The 22,121-nt window shown below is 36.0% G+C and overlaps 1 protein-coding gene across 2 annotated transcripts in view; it reads left to right on the forward strand.

Annotated features, from left to right (window-relative positions):
• Positions 1-22,121, forward strand: part of kcnip4a (potassium voltage-gated channel interacting protein 4a) — a 159,018-nt gene that overhangs the window by 66,181 nt on the left and 70,716 nt on the right. Inside the window, exon 1 of one of the 2 annotated variants that reach the window (XM_015345382.2) lies at positions 12,796-13,376. The exons of the other annotated variant lie outside the window; for it this stretch is intronic. Coding sequence (XP_015200868.1) covers positions 13,265-13,376 — 112 coding nt within the window. The 5' untranslated portion in view covers positions 12,796-13,264. Of the gene's footprint in view, positions 1-12,795; positions 13,377-22,121 lie in introns of those variants that run through there. 2 annotated transcript variants of the gene reach the window in all.

Genomic DNA, 22,121 nt, shown 5'->3' on the forward strand with positions numbered 1-22,121 from the left:
ATTTTTACTCTTCTGCAGTTGTTATATCTAATGGTGGAAATCTTATCAATACATTGTAGCAAGATGTACTAAGGGGCATTAAAAATGCAATAAATGCTGTCGGTTCCAATATTCATCTATTGCATTTTTAATGTCTCTCAATATATAAATCACATAAGTTCACTATATGACATGCTATCTAATACAGTATATGGAGTCGAAATCATACTGTCTTCATTATAAGTCTTCTCCTCAAAATTAAAATAATTAAGTAGCATAATAAAAAAGACACATAATAATGCTTCAATTTATTATGTGAATAGAACTGGTCGAATTATTGTGCCGTAAGTCTAATTGAATCAGCATTATTTTGTTTTACAGTTTCTGGAATAGCATTGAAAACAGCATCTGATTCAACTACTGTACCATTCAAAGCCAAGTGACTAAGTGAGCTGCAGTCATACCTGTTCTTTTTATTTAGCATATAAATTATTCTAAGCATATTTTTAGCTAAAGTAAATACCACTCACTTAAGCCTTTAAAGTTTATTTCAGGGCTTTCCATGGTCTTCAGTATTGAAATGTGGAAGGGCTTAGGATTAACATATCACTCATATTTTATGTTTGAAATGAGACACCCAAAAACACAGTTATTGCATGACTATAGGCTGAGGTAACTGTAAAGAAGCATTTCCCATTATGATCAGTACAGGACTGTTATTTTAAAACAATTTTCAGAAAAAGAGTGCCAAGGTTAATGACTGCCCTCGTGAACTTTCACATATTCTGTGAAGAGGACTGTAATTGAATCTCTTTAGTCTTAAGCAGTGAAGGTTATGAGATAAGTGAAGTATTAAGGCACCTTAAAGATACTGACAAGGTAATAAATAAGGTTAGAGATGAGAAGAGGCCATTCGACCCAAGTCAACCTAGAGGGCAAAAGTGAAAAATAAGAAGGTAAGGATTGAGGAAAGAGAACTGGTGGAACTTTTTTACAGAAAGGGTCTGAAAACAAGGAAAGAGCCATAACATTTCAGATCCTTCAAGAAACAGCTGAATGAGATCCTCAGATATAAGGATTTAGGAAAGAGAACTGGTGGGCCTTTTTGGCAAAAATGGTCTGAAAACAAGGAACAAGCCATAATGTTTCAGATCCTTCAAGAAACAGCTGTATGAGATCCTCAGATAAAATATAAGCAATCAAATGAGCATTGTACTGTATGCAGAATTACCTCTTTTTACTTTAAACCTTTGCTTAAATTGCCCAAAATTGAAAACATTGTTTTTTCTTTCTAATTTACCTTTCCTTATGCAGCAGCTTGTCTTTCATAACACGTGGAAAAAGTAGTTATAGTTGGTTGTGCACTGTTACTTTGTCACAGATACACAGGGACGTGAAGTAACCCTAATTCTTAGATAAAGGCAGATATGACAGTCTACAGTATTTCTTGGAGCCACTCTTGCACTAAGGAACCACTGGGAACTCCTCAAATCTCAAAATGGCATTTGGTTCTTGTGGCTACTGATTATTTACCTGCTTTAAAGCAACACTTTACACAGTCTTTTTGAAATGTTGAGATGTCGCATATTTTAGCTGAGTTCTGTGATAACATCCCCCCTTGTAAAACATGTGCTGGAGCTAGTGGCAGGGATGAGACAGAAAATTTAATCTAGACCTGAGATCAGTTTTACTGTCAAAAGAACGGAATAAATTAAGGGCCAGTGTGTCACTGCCATCCTGTGCACAATGGTGATAAGAAATCAGGCTTCTTTAATGGACCTCTTTTTACCCAAACCATTTGACATTTTGAACATTTCTGGAAAAGGTCGTTTTACAAAGAACATGGATGAAAGATGGTTCTTTCTGTCAAAAGGTCAGGAATGAAGACACAACATCATGGTGATTCACTAATGTTAGTCTACTCATTGCTAAAATATTATGCTGCAGGACATTTTTATGTGTACATGCATAAAAATAACTTCCAACACTCTTGACCGATTTTAAGTCTTCCATAAAGGTGACGTGTGGGTTAAATTTCATTCTTTTTCTTTTTTTTTCACTCCATTTTAATGATATCATCTTTTCTTTTCCGGGGGTGATATTCACAATAAAAAAATGCCATTTACAATACAACTCATTTACTGGTGCATGTAAACATGTAAAACCGTTTCAAGGGGTCTATGGTCTCAAACTGAGCATATTTCTTGTTAATGACATTCTTAATCACTGTACGGTCACATTCTCTGAGTCTAGCCTCAGTTGTAAATTTGCATTTCAGACTGCATGTCCTTAACCTCAATTTGCAAATGCGCAGTGAAGGGAGACATTATTCAGTCTGCAAGGAGACAAAAGCTGTGGCAGGAGACATTGCTTAGTTAAAGTAAAATTGCTGTTGCAGTTTGCCAAATGTAAGAAAGATAGGGTTCAGCAGATGCAATATTTGCCTATTGACATACCAATGTATGTTTTAACATTGTAGCATTGGATTTTTTAAATGTAAAATGGTAAGACAATAGAGCCTGCTCAGTCAGCAGATTTATTTTAACAGCTTTGATTTAGCACAGTAGGCAATACTGATTAATTAGCTCACCTTTATCAACATCAGCATGTTTTTATTTTGCATTGCATTTCAGTATGCCCCACCTTACTGAACAGTTCTAGGATACTAACGTTTTTCTTATTTATTCCTTGTCTAGTATGAAAGTGGTTATATTGTGGTACTGTAGCTACAATTCTCTGACATATGTTGATAGAGACCTTTCTATAGGGCTCTGATTAGTTTGTCTCACAGAGGCATTGTAAGAGTTGCAAACAGACAGGATTAAGGCATGTTCCTATTCAGACACACTGACAACATATCCCTGATGGAAAAACAAATGTCCATACACACCCACTACTGTGTAAAGAACGGCAGAGTTCCCAGGCAACATAAAGTTTTTTTCATACTGCAATCTATGAATTTCCCTGTCTTGATTTTCAGTGTGAAAAGATGCAGCTCTGCTCAGCAACACAGATCACAGAGTACTTGTGTTTGTGTCCAGAATAGGACTGGATAAAAACATCAAATAGAACCAAAGATTTTTCGCCTCCAGATTGCACATTGAATAGTTCTGTAATTTGCATTATCTGATTTAGACTGTATTTATCTATATTTCCCCATTTTACAGTGTTATTTGGAATTAACATTTTCTAGAATTTAGTCACACATGACAATTTAAAGCAACTTTTTCCAGTGAATGAAATCTGTCCAAAATTCAGATAGCACATAATGGTGACACAAGGGGAAATGTTCTATGTACGTGACAGTAACTTCCTTGCTTTATGTCATTTATCAAGATCATATTAAGGGAAATTTTATGTAGCACTTTATTGAATGCCTAATCTTGTGATATTAATAAAAGATTAAATAATTAAGATGGGCCTCTTTACTGACACTCTAGCATTAACTGATTTAGGTTAATTTTGCATACCAGGAGTACACAATACTTATGTCCTTTGAAAGAGTAAAGGTACTCCATTTGGGGGGTTTGTCGATTTGGCCTTTTGGCCTACTTGGAGTTCCCCCTTTATTTTCGCTGGTGAAGAATTTTCTCAGTTTTTCATCTGATCTACTGTGTAGTGGGACTGCTTGCACCAGTTATAATAAGTAGATGGTATGGTACATTGAAAATAGGCCTTACAATTAAAGTTAGAAACAGGTTCTGACACCAGCTTGCCTACCAAGCAAATTAAAAAATATATAGTAGAACCTATAGTCAGGAAAGTTGATTGTGGAAAGTGGAGAAGGATGCAGAAGTTGCAGATCAGGAGAGTGAATCCACTTGCTAAGCACAGCGAACAGACTGACAAAAGAGAACTTGAATGTACTGCACTGTCTGAACTCGGTCTGTGTCAAAGGGCAAATCCAGGAGATGTAGTCAAAATAACAAGCTGATTTTAAAGCAAAATCAGTATGATAGATGATATCTACTTAGAAGATTTATTTTAATAACACCCCACTAAACCATACTGTGATGGGCTTGCAAGTCTTCTTCAGTGAGAAAGTTGCATCAATACAAATCATAAATAATGTGATAACTCAACTCACAACCCTGCAACTCACAACTGGCAACCCACTGAAGCTAAACAGGTGTGAGCCTGGTCAGTACCTGGATGGAAGAGCTCCTGGGAAAAACTAAGGTTGCTGCTGGAAGAGGTGTTAGTGGGGCCAGCGGGGGGCGCTCACCCTGTGGTCCATGTGGGTCCTAATGCCCCAGTATAGTGACAGGGACACTATACTGTAAAGAGGCGCCGTCCTTCAGATGAGACGTAAAACCGAGGTCCTGACTCTCTGTGGTCTTTAAAAATCCCAGGGTGTTTCTCGAAAAGAGTAGGGGTGTAACCCCGGCGTCCTGGCCAAATTTCCCATTGGCCCTTATCAATCACAGCCTCCTAATAATCCCATTATATGAATTGGCTACTTTACTCTGCTCTCCTCCCCACTGATAGCTGATGTGTGGTGAGCATTCTGGCTCACTATGGCTGCCTTCGCATCATCCAGGTGGATGCTGCACATTGGTGGTGGTGGAGGGGAGTCCCCATTACCCGTAAAGCGCTTTGAGTGGAGTGTCCAGAAAAGCGCTCTATAAGTGTAAGCAATTATTATTATTATTATTATTATTATTGTAAGTAAAACAGCTAAACAACATCTTTAGGATATGGGGTGAGGCAGCACTAAAATACCTGATATTAACAATGTAAGTTATTAACCCATTAATTCGGAGCAGGTGGTACGGATGAATGTCCTTATCGTGTCTTTACGACAGCGGTAGATGTTACAGAAAAGCGTCTGGTTGCCATAGCAGCCTGGGAGTGTGAGCCTGCATTCATGTGGGTAATTCAAGAGATGCGAGAGAGTGGATATTCAAGTGGCAGCAGAGGTACAGGAGCATTTAAAATGTGCATAATGCTGAACATCAATATAACTAACTTTCAAAATTTTGAATCCAACACTATTGATAACATGCTAAGAAGGAAACTTAAAAATTCATTTTTAATTTCAAAGGCCATAATAAAGGCCTACTTTTGTAGTCTGAAACATTTTGACTATGATAACCTGTTGTCAGATCCGTAGGGTTTCAAAATGCGAATCAGTGAGATCTTTCACTAGACAATACTGTACATTACTGTATATGCAGTATAGGTTTGAGTGTAGGAGGCCCAGTCTTGGGGAGTACACAATTATCAAGGAAGTGGCACTGTGCCTGCCCCCACCCCATGAACGACAAAATCCTAGCAGGATCAGAACAGAGCTACATACAGTATAGTATACACGTTACATACTGTATATAACCACCTGTTAACCAAATTGACTGAAATACAATACATATTTTTTTAAAACTTTCATGTATTGAACTAAGTATTCATGTGAAATATACAGTACATTGAATGTTTTAACTTTTTTCTTCCATCTTTTTTAGTTTACAGCTACATTTTTTACATCATGCCAGCAGAGATGGGGGGGGGGTTAAAATACAGAGGTGATTATTACTAATTTATCTACGGTAAATGATGAAAAATGATTTTAAAAGAAATAAAGGTCTAATGAAAATTATTAAATTATTTTACTTCACAAAGTAAAATCTGGTCTTAATGGGGAGATAAGTTTTTTCTAGGTAAACCAGTATTAAACCTTTCAGACTGTATATTGAGAGAAAATTCTGATGTTGCTGGTTCTTTAACACACCATTTTCTTGTCATACTCTTCATACTTTTGTAATTTGCATAAATGCATGATATGTACGCATCTTTCTGAGCAGTGTTCTTCCTATTTCCAAGGAAATGTGTTGTTGAAAAGCATGTTTGAGCATGCTGCTTTGGAATGCAAAATTTGGCCCAAATGAATCCCATTTATTTCCTAACAGTTACTATTTTGTTCAAAACCATAAGTGGGTTTTTTACATTTAACCTCTTTGTAAACTGTATGAAAAACTCAGGTGTATATTTGTTCGATTTAATTATTGATAATGGTTTGCACTATAGCCTTCCTTTCAGTTTTCTCCAAAATACTGGATATGGATAAATGTGTTTTAGTTTTACTATGTTCCAAAACCTTTTTTCTTGAGCACCCTTTACTGTTTTTTATGTTTGGAGCAGAGGAAGTTACAGTGCATGCTATTCACTTTTTATTCAGTGTCATGCCTGCATTTTCTCTGGACCCATGTAGTTAACAGCAGGTGAGATTTCTTCTCTCCATATTAAGCGATAGGCATTTAGAGATTCAAATTGTACAGTATGTGACTGCCCTTACTCTATTTTTACACAAACAAGGTTGCTAATTCATGATTTAAAATAGGGCGGTGTTTTCAAGCTTTTGCAAAAAGTTAGAAAAACCTTCTTTTAAAGTGTGTTTTTTTTTTACGGTCATCTGACAGCCATCTTTCGCTCCTCTAATGTGCCCATTTTAGTTAATGCTAAATCATTCGATCAATCACCCAGCCTTGTTGTTTTTAAATTGTAAAGACTCATGTTAAGTATTTCATTACACAAGAAGGTGTGAGTGGTACCGTATGCTTAGAGGTCCAAGAGTACAGTGAGTGATGCTGAACACCAGTGCAAATTAAGAACAGTTCAAGCTTCTTTGTTTCTAACAAGGTTTGGCTTAAGGCAGATAAACAGGCAACAGTTTTGGAGACATAATTATTTTATTTGTGCAACTAATATCCTAGACATGATACATCAAATTAGTATTTTGGAAATATCTACAAAATTTCAGTGAGTTTGAGTTAGGCTTTGCCTTTTGCAGGACCATATCCTGGCCAACTGAGTCTCTCAAACACAACAACATTTGAAAGACAAATTTAGTAACTGACAGGTAAATTTGTTTTTTATGAATTAAAATACTCCACTCAGAAGAAAATTGGTTTCTAAAGTGATGCTAGATTAGAGAGAACCTTTCTCCCTCTACAAAATTAATGCATCAAAATACAGTGAGAAGTTTCTCTTACTTGACTACTGTATGTAGCACAAAAAGGAAATAGTTATTTCCACAAATAAGAATAAAGCTATTTAAATGTAAAATGAAGGTTATATTGTAAATTTATATCTTTCAAGGAGAAGGCCATGCAGACTCATGTACTTATATGTTGCTCCTACCTTCAAAGTTAGATACAGGACATCATAAATGGCAAAAATAATTAAGATATTAACCTGTTTTACCTGCTCAGTGGCACAGAGAGCAGAATAATAAATCTAATCATATTTGCAATATGGACAATTATTATTTGCAATATGGCCAAACAGGGGTGGGCTTGCAGGTTTACGTCAGTAAGAAAGTTGCATCAATACGAATCACTGCAATAAGTAAGTAACGTGTTAAGTATGACTTACAGTATCTTTGGGAGAATAAATCACAACAAGCTACTGTAGCAGTATAGGAATAGTACAGGATAAACATTCAGTTAAACAGTTTCATCAGTCACTAAAATCGTATTTAATCAAATCCAGGAATGGGTCAAGCCTTCTAATATAATACATACTTATATTTTAATATTAATATAATAATGTGATTTTATAAAAACTCCAGTATCGTTTATACAGTACATGCTATGGCTTTCAAAGTGTAGCTTCTGTCTGACAGAAAATAATAGCATAAAATAATTTCAATTTTCTGCAACTCTTTTGAAAATCAATATCTATAATGGGGAGAAAATCTTGGTGAGCAGAGCAATTGAATATTCACTTCTCTGTGCCTGTCTGATGCTTTCTAAGTGTTGATGAAACCGACAGAAGAGAAATATGAGCTTTGCTCGCATCATAGAAAAAAGCAATGAAGAAACATTCCCAATGGAGTTCTTTTCCCCTTTGGTTTAGGATTCTCTCACAACCATTTGTGAATTTTCTTTTTTTCATTTTATTTTTTTCTAGTTTTGGTTGGTTAATGTAGTTAATGGCTGTGACAGGATTTCATACTGCTTTCCCATGCATTGCAAAAGCATGTTCAGTGGGAATACATGAGAGAATTAACCTTTTTCTTTCAAATATTCTGAAAAGATTGTGAAACACATTGTTTTCCTATCAGCAATCTGCTTATATTATTAATGTGGCTCGTGCTTTTATCCACAGAGGCATACAGAGACTGGAAACACATTTTGTTAAAAAATGTTGGTTCCAGTTTATACTAATGTTTTGCTTGTTTGAGGGCACATCAGCAGGAGATTTCTCATGTGGGATTTGACCACAGAGCACCATTCCATTGTCTAGAGTCCTAAAAACTATTCTGAATTGCAGCTCAATTTTATTGTCAGTCATCTAATTGTACAGTCCAATAAAATAGAAAATGAAGGCAATGATCTCTAAATGTAAAATCTATGTCTGAACGAAAAATTGATATAGAGGAGAAATCACTAATCTCCATATTTGCAAGGTGATGCAGAAGAATCTGTGTATATACCTGCTTGGATTTGTTTTCCTTAATTATGGAGCATGGTTGTGGATTTGAGGTTGTCATTATAGCTCTTGTATTTAAATGAGCAGTCCCTTGCAGTTAACCACCATCAAAAATTATGAGCCATCCATCCATCCATTTTCTGCTTTATCCAATTCATGGTTGCTGGAGAGCTGCAATGGGCACAAGGCAGGATACACGCTGATTGGATGCCAGTCCATTGCATGGCACACACAACACAAACATGCACATATTCACACAAGGGCCAGTTTTCCAAGAAGCCAGTTAACCTACCAGTAATTATAGTAATAATTTCTTACACTTCTATGGCGCTTTTCTGGAAGCTCCACTAAAAAGTGCTTTACAGGTAATGGGACTCCCATCCGCCACCATCCACCTAGATGATGCAACAGCAGCCATAGTGCACCAGTACGCTCACCGCAAATCAGTTATCAGTGGGGAGGAGAACAGAGTGATTAAGCCAATTCATACAATAGATTATTAGTAGGTCATGATTGGTAAAAAAAACAATGGGAATTTTTTTAGAAATGCCCTGGGATTTTTAATGACCACAGAAAGTCAGGACCTCAGTGTTTATGTATCATCAGAAGGACAGTACCTTTTTAGCGTATAGTGTCCCCGTCACAATACTGGGGCATTAGAACCCACAGAGACTGTAGGGTGAGCTCCCCCTACTGGTCCCACTAACACCTCTTCCAGCAGCAACCTTAGTTTTTAGTAGAGCTTAGTAGGGCTCCCATCCAGTTACTTACCAGGCTCACATCTGCGTAGTTTCAATGGGTTGCCAGTTGTGAGTCGCAGGGTGATACGGCTGTAGGCTGAGTCTTTGGACTATGGTAGGAAACTGGTGCATCTGTAGGAAATCTATGTAAACACAGGGAAAACACAAACTCCACACACATAGAGTTCCAGTTCTGGAATTGAACCCAGGGCCCCAGCACTGCAAGACATCATTGCTAACCACTGCGCCACTGTGACGCCCAAATTTTAAGTATATTCTTTAAATTATTTCCCTTCCTGTATGCCAATATTTACAATTTACAATATATAAAGTAATATTACGATGACTTCCATTTTTTTAATTGCAGTTACATTTTTAAAACAACTGTTCTATTTCTTAAACTTCTGTAATTCCTGGTTTGAGAGTTTTTGTTATTTATCGACCATTCAGTTGTTGAAAATAATTCCGAAAACAGCATTCTTTCTTTGTTGGTTTGTTTGTTTGAAAAAATGGAGGTTCTCTTGGTTTCTCTTGTCTAGCAATACAGATAAATACATTTTTTATATATTTAGCATACAACACAGTCCAAGAACATTTTGTTATATTCTTTTATTCATGACTTGTGATTCTTCATTTAGATTTTTATTTGGGATCTTTATCAAATTTATTGAATAATCACTATTAATATTGCATACTCATAGTTAACACAAAACAATTCATATATTTTTTATTTGCAAAACTGAGCAATATAATAATTTTCATAGTAATAGCTATTTGCTTGGAAAGAATAAACAAGTTTCAAACTTGCTTTATTTTTTTCACCTCAGCAGTTACTCCGTAGAAGGCCTTTTTCTCAATGGTCTTTATTCCTGTGTGTTAAGGTAAAGGCAGAATAATAGAATATGTGTCACTTTTTAAAAGCTCCACTTTAGAAATCTAGTTAATTATTTTTTTTCAGCAGTTATTTTTTTTAGTCTATGAAGCAGGTGCTTTAATCTGTCCATGCTTTCTTAAAAAGTCAGGTGAGGAGTTGTGTCAGTGTGCATTGGCTAAAAAGGATCAAGCAAAACTTGTGTCAGGTGTGTCACCCGAAGAAGACGACAGAAGAACATTGTTTCTTCCTTCCGTTTTTCAGTGTGGAATTACCCTTGACTTGTCCATTAACTGTTTTCCTCCTGTCCTGATTTTCATAAACATGAACTATCTGTCACAAACAGTTCTTTCCGGGCCCTATGCAGATGACACGATCCGGAAGGGAGTGAGAAAACGCTAGGAAATGCAGGAGAGGGTATGGAGACAGGGGGCGTGTCCAAGGGGTGCAGGTGTCCAGGGGGAGTGAGTCCGGGGCGAACGATCCATGAGAAAATCCAAACGGGTAATCCAAGACAGAAGGTAGAGTCCAAGACCAGGGGATCCATCCAGGGAATAAAACCATGAACCGGGTCGGGACCTGCGGGGCGGGGAATCAGTAACAGAAGGTTAAAACCATAACGGAGCCAGACGCAGCAGGACCCTGGGCTCTCACAAAGCGGAATTCAGTGAGGAACCTCAAGTGAAGTCTGCTTCTGGCTTTTAAGGGGAACAGAAATAGGAAACAGGTGCAGGTAATGGGGCAGAAGGAAGGGCTGGAGCGCCCTTAAGAGGAGGAGATGCGATCCTGACACTATCCACCTGTATCCATCAATGCGACAAACACAAAACATATTATATAATGTTATTTAAAGAGTTCCTAGTCAAATTAAATTTGCTATAAATTATAACATTTAGTTTAAGATTCAATATCTTTGTGTACTTTATTATGTTCTTCATCTCAGTTTTGGAGGACCTGCAAACCACTGTGATATTGCTTTAACATTGATACCCAAGCGCTATGCACATTGTCACATGCTTTCGTTGCATCACATCACATTATTTGATTGGAATTCATGCTTTCCATACATCTTTGTTATTGACCTGGTTATCAGTGATTTAAGTTCCCAATATGTATTGAATAAATATGCAAGATGCATCACTTCAGTGGATACATAATTGGATAGTCTCTTTCAATTGTAAAGTTTCTTATTTACTGTACCTGACTATATCTACAGCGTGTAATTACATAGTGTAATTAAATTAGGAAGTATGAGTCTTATTTGATAATCTTCACTCTAAATTACCAATTACAAATTAGAAATTCAGGTTTTCATTTTGCAAAATTAATAAGCTGGTAATTCACCACCAATGTTGTGTTGTTAATGTTTCAATGTTTAAATATATCAGTGTTTAAATCTTTAACTTAACTTAAAGTTTAAATCTTTTAATCTTGTGCATTCAAGATGTTTGAACTTCATTAGCCTCTGGTTGCTCACATTTAGGATTAAAAATGACATTTACATCTTCAGTAGATATACAGTAATTGTTCATAAGCGGTTTAAAGTAAGATATTTTGAGCTATTGTGTATTACTTTAACTGATACTTAACTTTGTTTTTCCTGGAACTGTATGTTAAAATAAAGAGTATATTCCAAGACAAATATATATGTGTTGGACTTTAAATGTGACTAAATCTTCTAATGATAAAAATAAGAATTTGACTACCTTTCTGAAACATGGTTTAAAACTAAAGAAACAAATATTCTAGAAAATTAAAATATTTTAAATTAAAATATTTATATTTAAAATATTAACATATTTGTTTCTATTTGAGTCTTTAAAGTGACTACTACAATTTTGTTGTTATATTAATGGATTGATCATTCCCACACTTTTTCAACAAGTCCAGTCACTCTGAATTACATGAAGAAAGAAATATTTGTATTCTCTTTCTTCTACCAATTATGATGTGCTTTACTTCACTGTAGTACACAGATTTTCTTTTTATTATACCGTAGCAGTCGCTTCTGTGAAAACAGTTGAATTAATAACAGTGCTGTCTTAAAGAGGAGCCATTAGCTTGGTATCTGGGATTATGTCACGATTTTCATTATGTTGACCGCAGCAAAATGTTGTCATCTAGAAGCATCTGACGGTTCTATTGAAGCAGTATGACACTTTTTATTTTCTCTCCATTAAATGAAATGTACATGTACAGCTGTCTGCACTTCCATTTAATGTGTATATTTCTACTGTAGAGTATATTACAGAGAGCTCATTATAATAGATCTTTTTCTTTTTCTTTCTGATCAATGCAGGAACATCCTTTGGGGATGTAGGTTATGTAAATGAATGTTTAGACCTGCCTAAGAGAATTTGATTTAAGCACCTCTATCGGCCTGTGAAAGGTCTAATTACCTTGCAAATCACTGATAAACATTCTTTCATTTGCCGTAATATGCCCTTAGCACAGGATTAATTTATTTTAGGTGGCAGTTTGCCTTATGTTTCAGTAACGCTTTGAGCGTTTATTTTTTTCCAGTCTTTTTTTTTTCTGATTCATTTCTGCATTTTGTGTTTGTGATGCTGCAGCAAATATAAAACTAACTCGAAACTGCTGTAATCAAGGAACGTTGAGTGGTCGTTAAAGGGACTCATCTATTCCAGCTACATAGAAAGAAAAGTTGTTTTAGAGGTTACATGGGAGGGACTATGCTGTAAGGGAACAGAACTGAGAGTGAGTGCATTTGAATGCACAGAGCTGCCTGATGAACAGTGCTCCCTAGTGCAAGTTCTTCCTCCTCCTTTTTTTTTTTGTGTGTCTGAGGCAGCGAATTCCAAACTGGCACAGCCAAGTCTTTTTCCCTGAGCCGTTTAGGAACAGGTATTCTCTTACAAATCAAAAGTAACATTAACTACTCCTTAGGATGTCTCAACGAGTGGCTGAGTGGTCATCAGAGCATTCCAAAGGAGCACTCCGGCACTCATAAACACACAGCTCCAGGGAAGAACAGAGAGAGAGCTTGATATGCAAAGGCTTTGGCTGACACCTTTTCTCCGTGCTGTTTCCCATCTCTTTAACCAGTTGAAGCACTGCGATAAGAAACCGATCACTCGCAGAAGCCTTTTACTTACACATAATTTGAGAAGAAGAGGATTTTTTGGGGTTATTTTTTGGTGGTGGTTCGTCATCCTAGCTTGAAGTTGTCAGGTAGAGAAAAGCAGCAACTCCAGAGCTGAGTTTAGATGGTGTGGCTCCCGAAAGCATGCTGAGTGTTGAGTGGGAGTCGGAGGGACTGCAAACAGTGGGCATTGTTGTGATTGTTTGTGCCTCTCTGAAACTGCTACACTTGCTGGGACTGATTAATTTTTCTGAAGGTAAGACAGATGCTCAGCATGCGGTTTAAAGATACTGTAGTTTACATAGGAATCGGCAGATGTATTTGTTTATTATTAATTTTCTTACAGTTCTGTATATACTGTAACATGTATGTTTTAGTTTCTTTCTGAGCCAATTGTGGCTTTAATTGCATAATGCATGCTTTCATGTTAATGAGTCTTAAAACAGAAAGCCAATTCAGCAGTCACTAAAACTTCATTTGTGAACCCACTTATTCCATTTGATGTTGTACAGTAGTTAGAAGACACTGTGATAAGTACAGTCAGTTTGTGGAAGTGCCCAGACTTCATTACACACTAAACTAAAACAAAAAACATCTCTAAATTTCTAATATTAGATATTTTATCATCTGTGTAATTATTATTGAGGTATTTCTTAGCAGTTCTATTTAATCAGTTGACAATTGATTTAAAAAAGTAGGCATTTCTCAGATTTAGTTTTGGTACTGATCAGATAGTAGTAGGGTAAATTATTTTGTTTTGTCCACGAAGGTTAATAAAGAAAACCTATATGTACTACTTTTCTTATCATTTGATAATATCTGTGAAAAGAAAGCAACTTTTGGTATAATAGTGTCAGAGGTATCTGGTTACATACAGTACAGTAAATGAGTCTCTTTATATCTAATGGTTTATCATTTTGTTGTTTGATAAACAGTGATCATACAATATTCCTGTTATTGTAAAAGTGGCCACAGTTTCACAACTTGTCATTCTTAAAACTTGCCATTTTGTAATTTGATTTTTAATTTTTGATTATTTTTGAAGTTATCAAAAATAATAATAAAAAGTATGTGATGTTTCATTTTTTAGGTTACGGCAGTATTGAGATGCCTGTGTAAACATGATGCAGACCTTCTCAGTGTGAAAATAAAATTAATGAGTTTTTTGCTCAACAGAAGGCAATTAAAACACAGGAATTATGAGTCAGCTTTTAGACAGTGCTGTACAGTATATGCCTTTATTTTAGGATGTAAATGAAAATCTGATAAGATCCATTATCATTGTAAGTAACTGCAAATAAGCATGTTGCAGGGAGAAATTATGGAGTGGTTTGATTAAGTGCAAAGGAGTTTAAAAATGCCCATTACATTGTTTTTTTAAAATGTGCTGCTCAGAGATACTTGTTGATGTAAATATCATGACTAATATTAAAGATTGAAAATCTCAGTAGCTACAGTATAAAGTTTCCTACAAACAGTTTAGATAGGCCTTTAATACTAAAGACCCAAGACTTGTGTTTCAAATTCCATCTACTGTTTTAGCACTACAAAAACATATCAAAATGTGTTATGGGCAGATGATGCCAAAATAACATATTGGTCTAAATTGCAATAGTTACAATTAGCACAGATATCTCTCAGTCAACACCATCTCTTTTGGTGACAGCATTATCATATGGGGCTGATTCTCATCAGCAGGGACTAGAAAACTTGGCTAGATTGGGGGAAAATGAATTGAGCAAAGTACAGGCAAATCATAGAGGAAAAAATGCTTCTGTTTGCACAAAAACAAATGCTGGTATAAAAAATGAATCTTTCAGCAGGACAGTAACCTAAAGAAAGCACAAGGACAAAGCTACACTAGAGTGGCTTAACAAGAGGAAAACAAATATCCTTGAGTAGCCCAGTCAAAAGTCTTAAATTGAATCCTATAGAAAAACTGTGGTAAAACTTTAAGATTGGTTTCCATCAGTGATCCTAAACGAAACTAACAGAGCTTGAGTGAGCTTTCACAGGCATATTGGTGACAACTGCATCATTTCGGTGTGCAGATTTATCTAAAAATTCTTGCAATTGTAATGATTGCAAAAGTGTTTGCACTAAGGAGTGATGATATATATAGAAATTAATGCTTGTGCAATAAATATATTTGAACTTTTTTGCAGTTATAGCCATCCTGCCACTATAGGCTGTTACACAGACTCTCAGACTATTCTTTGTAAATAGCTACAATACACAGTTGGTGTTACTTATCTAATTGATTAGATTAGTGGTGAATGTTGTTCTTGTACATCCTTACATGAATGTAATTAATTACCTTTTTGTTGTAAATCCCGAAAAGGACCCCTTAAAAGCCACCTGAACTTTATCTCTCTTGGCCATTGTGAAATTTAATGTCTGTAGACCCTTGGGATCATACAGATGAAAAGTAGGGTCTGTTGTAAATTGGTCCTGAAACCCAGGAACACTCTGACATTTGCAAATGACGTGCTGCTACCCTAGTTTTTGTTTTCTTTATTTTTGAAAACTAAATAATGGTCTAATGCAAGGAGCTGATTTGGGAAGACCTGAGCCCTCATCAAAAACCTGTAAAGCTTTGGGGAACAGAAGGAAGTCATAATGAGAATTATGTTGTGGTGATCTTTGCCACCCAGTTAATAAGAGGGCCCTGAAAGGGACTTACTGTAGATTTGTGTGGCAGTTATAGGGGATCTGGCTATGACTAGCATTGCTTCCCCAATCAAAGTAATCCTGCCATGACTTCCTGCTCACTGGGGATTGGATCAGAATACAATTTTCAGCCCAAGGAATTGGAAAGTCCCAGAGCCTAAGCCTATATCTGAAGCTGAGCTGAAGACGTTGTTGAGCATCCAAGATGATCCAGAGGTGCTCCAGCTGCCAGGACCAAGTAACTGAGTGCCAGCAGCTGATCACAGAACTTCTTAGCCAGCAGCAGTGGCAGGAAGCTTGACATGGTACACTGTTCTTGAACTTTCTTCAATGGGATAATGCTACTGTGGGGTAACTCCAGCAGAACACTAGACAGAGCCAGCGAGAAAAACTGATTCACAATTCCACCAAATTAACCTGTGAACACAGGGAGAAGAGTGAGTCCCTGCAAGCATATGAACACCTTTGGAAGAACATGGAGTCCAAAATAACTGCTTGTGACATGAAATGGACAGTGGAGAAAGAACTTAATGCCTAAAATACCTGCCCATGTGACAGATCAGTTAGCTAAAGTCCTGCCAGAGTGAAAAAAGAAAGCAGACTTCAGCAAACTGAAAGAGGTGAGTAATGAGCTAAAAGTCTCAGAGTTGCAGCAATGGCCTCCAAGCCGAGCCAGAAAAGACCCAGCAAGAGGTGGCCACAGTTTCAAAGATCCAACACTGGCTGAGAAGTGCTGAGACATTAGTGGAGAGGTGGAAAACCTGCAAGCTCAGTTCATCCAGCCCATTCTGAAAAGAAAGGGTTACAAGAGCATATTCTTTCCACAGAATTGAGAGAATTGAGAAGAATTTGTTGCTAAAAAAATATTAATCAACAAAAGAATTAAATCTTTCAAAGTTTAATAAAACACTTACAAATTACAAAGACTCTTTAGAGACATACTGTATAAAAGGAGATTCCAGGAATGAGGGTGATTCTGAGCTGTGATTTGTGGTGACCCAAAAGCTCCCTAAGTTGAAGGATGTGCTTTGTCCTATGAACCAAGAGTCTTCTGAGGTGAAGGAGAGGGAACCACAACAACCTATTGTCACCAGGCCCTGAAGAAGATGATGAAGCATCTTGGCCTGTGTCTCCAGGAGAGGAGGAACATGACTCATTGATATTGCTGTTCCAGCCTGAGCCTTCTGGGGAGGAGGGACACAAAACAATAGCATTGCAGCTATGCCCTGAACCTTCTGGAGAAAAGGGACATAATTCCCATCTTGGTTTAAACATGTGGGGGAGGAGGGGTACTTCAGAGTACCATCAGAGACTGGTGAGTCCATGACCTCTACCGTCAAACCAGAAAAGAGAGAGGACATTCTATGGAAAACACCAGCACTTTCCCTGCAGTCTTCATTGAAGGCCAGCATGATCTGTTCACATCTTCCATAAGACAAATGGGAACAAATATTGGGTCCTTTTTAGAGGAGAGTAGAGACTTGAATCCTCCAGCTTTTCATATAGGCAAAGACTCATTGTACCCAGCTCCTTGTCTGCAAAAGGTTGACACTCCCCCTCTTTGGAGGCTTCTAATCTTTTTGAAAGCTATACAGTGGTGTTAATTAGCTAATTGATTTGAATAGTGGTGTAAGCCGTCCTCGCCCATTCTCACATGGGTGTAATTAAGTTTGTGTTTGGTATTAAAATGATATGCATGATGCTATGGTAACGGTTATTTTATTTCTGAGTGCTTTGTTTTTGGCCATTGTAAGGTCTTATGTGTGCAGATCCTTGGTATCAATCTGGTTAAGAGTAGGACCTGTTATCTACAAAAGTGTTCACTTTAAGCATTCGTATTTTTAATTTAGCAAAATAGAACATTATTAGATGGAGGCTTTTTTTATGCAAGATTAAGAAGTGTCTTGTACCTCAGAATTTAGATGCCTAAGCCTATCTTCTTAAAGATCTATTTTAACATGTCTGTCAAATCTGAAGCCTGTTACAAGCATTGAAGTGGAGATGTAATGTTTTGCTGCCACATCTTTGGCAATTGACGCTCTGCTTGTCCAGGATAAAATATGATTTATCAGGCTTTTGGTCAGACAGCCAGTGACTCATCTGCTAATAGTGTCACACAAAGCACACTTAAAATGGTATTAAGTTTACAACTCGTATGTTGATAGTTATAAATGTCAATCAAGTCAACTAAAATTAATTGTACATTCTTAGCATAAATACCAGAAAGAATCATTATTTGACTGTAGTGATTTTGTAGAGTAATACTATATGTACAATGCAGAATACTTTACGTTTAAAGCAGGAGGATGACCTTAGTTTGCTTGATGGGGGATTATGAATAAACCTATATCTTGTATGAGGCTCTCTAGCTAAACCTAAAGCATCTTTTACAATTAAACTGTTCAAATTAAGATACATTATCAATTAAATTCTAATTCTTCTGCTCTGTTTGAAAAATATTTTGGTGATAAAAGTTAATATGCACATACCAACATAATAATGGTTTGCCTGGAGTATAAAACGTTTTATATTCATAGTAAAAGATTTGTAATAACTGAACTTTCACTGACATGAAAAAATATGTATTGATATACATATCATGTAACACACAACCTTTGTTTACTGTATTTAAATATTATATTATGTTGTTCTGGTAGCAAAATGTTCTCATCAGTGCAAGCTGACTGATTTTCTCCTATAAGGGTGTGGTATAAGTACAGGTATATGCGGCACAGCTGGTAAAGTACAGTAGGTTATCCATTGCATTGTGTAGAGCCGAAAGGCTATTGAAGGGAGGTGATGATTACTTCAGGTATCTGTGAGCAGATGTCATCACCAAGTTGTCAAAGACATGAATAACATGAAAAACCTTGCCCTGATGGCATGATCTTCACGAGCTCAACACAAGAAAATGTGACCTTTCACCAGTAACTCTTGGCAATCAATGATAATGATTGAGTGGTAAATGGAATTTAATTTTTTAAAAAACTACTGTTTCGGGAGAATAGCTTTACCATCACATCAGATATTTTAATATACCTTGACAAGGAAAAACGTTTCACTTATTTGGATGCTGTACAACCGATTACAACAGCTAGTCGAATTCTAATTTGTTTTAATCAATCAGATGTTTTAACAATAGTTTTAACAGTAACCAGATGTTGTACTTCTCTGCATGCCCCTTCTCAGCTGCACCCTCTGGGAGTGGTAAATGTCAGACAGCAAAGCTTACCCACAAAAGATTTGTGTTTATTTTAGTAGGCAGACAAACACTAACAGGGACAATTAACACAAAGTGCTGACTTGCGTCTTATAAGCAAAAGACCAGTCTGTGTGTCAAGAATGATAAATATTTCCAGGGAGGGATCTAATGTAGTGTTATTTCCTAAAAAAAGCACAACTCTCACCAAACTTTGAAATTTAAAGCTATTAGCAGAAAGAAAGAAAACTTTGTTGTGAATATACTGTATCTAACGACTAAAAATCCTTTCATGTCCTTTTTACTTTAAATCACAATTCAAATATGTTACCTCAGAGGTTTTTTTCTACTGCAGTGTCTTTCTACACCAAGAAATTGGATAACATTTGAAAAATAAAAAAGCCATAGATTAGAATGTGACCTTGCTCACGAAAGAATCTGTGACACTTTCAAAGTGTGAGGTACGTTTTTTGTACTTTGCAATGTACTGTAGGTTGAGTGACATGTGGAAGATTTGCCTTTTGACTCCATACTTTCAGGGGTTATTGGTAAACAAAGTTCAGCTTGAAAGGTCAGTTATGTTGCAATTTGTAACACAATGTGTGGCCAGGTTTGAGCTCAGGAAGACAATAGATTGCTTTTCTGCCTAATTTATTTTTAAGCAGGGAAAAGTTAATCAGAGAGTGACTGTGTTGGTTTTGCATTTTTAAAGCCATTTGAAAATGTAAAAATGCTTTGTTTATTTAGTGATTCGTTATGCTCTGCTTAATGATGAACATTTAAAATGTTAAAAAGACAAACATCATTAAAAAATGTATCCAACTATATTTCAGTAAATATTAAAATAATAATATTGTGGTGTTGTCTGTTTATTTTTTACAGCTTCACCAAAACAGTTCTGAAATATATTAAGAAAGTAACCTGTTTAATATTTAATGTGTAAAGTATTACATTTACAGCATTCTGATATTCCTATGCCTTAGTATCTCATCACTCACTAAAGAGTGGTGCTGAAAGATATAACCCACAGCACATTAAAGAGCAACAGGAGCACCTTAAAAGTCTATTTACTATATGTATAATTTACAACACTGCCAGCAGGAAACACATCTAGAACCACTGTACCACTACTCCTTCACTTTCCTACTGTAAATCACTATCTGTCACACTAGATATTGAACTAGTTTAAAGTTATAGACATTGTTTGACAATGTGGATTGTTGTTTTAATATTGCAAATAGTATAATAGATCTTGATAAGAAGGCAATCTTTTTCTCATGGATGTTTATGTTGCACATGTATGCTAATTAGGTCTTAGAACTTCCTTTAGTCCTTTAGTTCTGAGAGAAACCTTATGCCTTTCATCCCTTTATGGTTTTGTTGCTTACAATGTTGTGGCTTTGTTTTATTTATTTGTTAAAACCAACCCATGCACTATTGGGTCTTCATTAAGTGTTTAAAATGTTTTTTTTTAATGCAAAGTACATAACTAGCTCATTATAGCTGTTGCAAAAGACCTATTAAGGATCAGAAAATGTTTTGGAGAAAGCTGAATTCTAGGAACCAAAACCATGTACATGTTTATATGCAGTATACGGTGTATGTTTCAGTAAGGAAAATGGCAAATCAAAGTTTTTTAAATGTAAAATTTTCATTTTTTTCTTCTCCAAATAAACATTTACAGTACCTTTGAACATTTTGGCAACTATCATAATCTTGCACAACCTTGTATAGCTCATAGATTTTTCAAAAGGAAGAAAAGGTCATGTTGAATGCATATCAGGGCATAATTGATTTCAGATCATTTAAATTTCACTTCCTTTTCAATATTTCATCAGGACTCTCAATAATCTCCTGTCTCTACCAACTGTATATTTGACATCAAATACATCTGAAATATATAATTACTTTGCATGTTTCAATTACCATTAAAATATCTGCCCTGAAAGCCATGTCCTTTCTGTCACTGAGGGTTAAAAAGAGGATGTGTGGTGTTAGCCATGAATACTCAAGAAGGCTAAAGGATAATGAAATAGTTTGTATGAAAGAATGGAATGCAGGAGGGCACAGAGCATCTCTGATAGCTGCAGCAGTAATCTATCTTATGTACGAAAAAATTAAAAATTGTGGTCACTGTGATGGGATATTAGTCTGCATCTCAAAGTCAAACAATTAATATAATATTTAGGTCTCACTGGATGGGATGTGAATAACATGGGTTTTTAAAATGAGATGGTTAAAATTCTGACATGACAAAACCAAGTATCTATTTTCTTTAATGTTAGAAAGCATCCAGTTCTGTTTCATTTCACTCTTTTGAAAGTACTTATTTCACAAGCTTTGCAGATTAATTGAAAAAAAAAACCTACTATGTGCCTAGAGGCAATGCTTTGTATTTAATTATCTTTTTATTAAGTGCATTAGGTTCCGTAATTATTTTGGTGGGGGTATATTTAAATTGTAACTAGGTAATTTGTAGTTGAATTTAAGATTAGCTACCACAGTAAATGTATGTTGAACAGAAGCACTGTTAAATTTGGCAGTGATATTAATTAAGCAGTTTCTAACAGCAATAGAAAACTTCTGATGGATTAAACAATGAAAAACAGCAAATTTACAAAGCTCTTTGTGCTTTTACCTAATTACCTTTACAATCCTGTCCATATTAACACAAAGTACTTTAAATAAGCTCTCCTGCTGGGCTGTGGTGCATTGCATTCCTGCCTCCTGCATTTTGAAAGATTGGGAGGCATAGTTGTGAAAAGCAAACAGACAGAAAAGAAGCTATTGACCACTATGTGTAAGAAGCTTCCACCTTCATCAGTCAGTATAACCCCTGATTCAGACTGAACACCACTATTTCGAGCACTTAAAACACTTCCTTTCTGGTGGCTGCTTTGGGGGATCAATATTTTATACAACCTTGTTTTCTTGTCAAGAAAGCCTATTCAGAAGAATTCTTTTTTCAGTACTCATTAGAAAATGCACTCTGGGATTTAAGAAGAGAATACTAAAGACCGATGCCTCACGAGCTACACCGCCACAGATTGTCTCATAACAAAATTAAAAAAGATGTTTTTCAATCATGATAAAATAATAGCTTTCTGCCATAGCAAGTTAGGAATAAGCATT

Source organism: Lepisosteus oculatus, chromosome 1 (assembly GCF_040954835.1).
Source record: "Lepisosteus oculatus isolate fLepOcu1 chromosome 1, fLepOcu1.hap2, whole genome shotgun sequence".
Taxonomy (NCBI): Eukaryota; Metazoa; Chordata; class Actinopteri; order Semionotiformes; family Lepisosteidae; genus Lepisosteus; species Lepisosteus oculatus.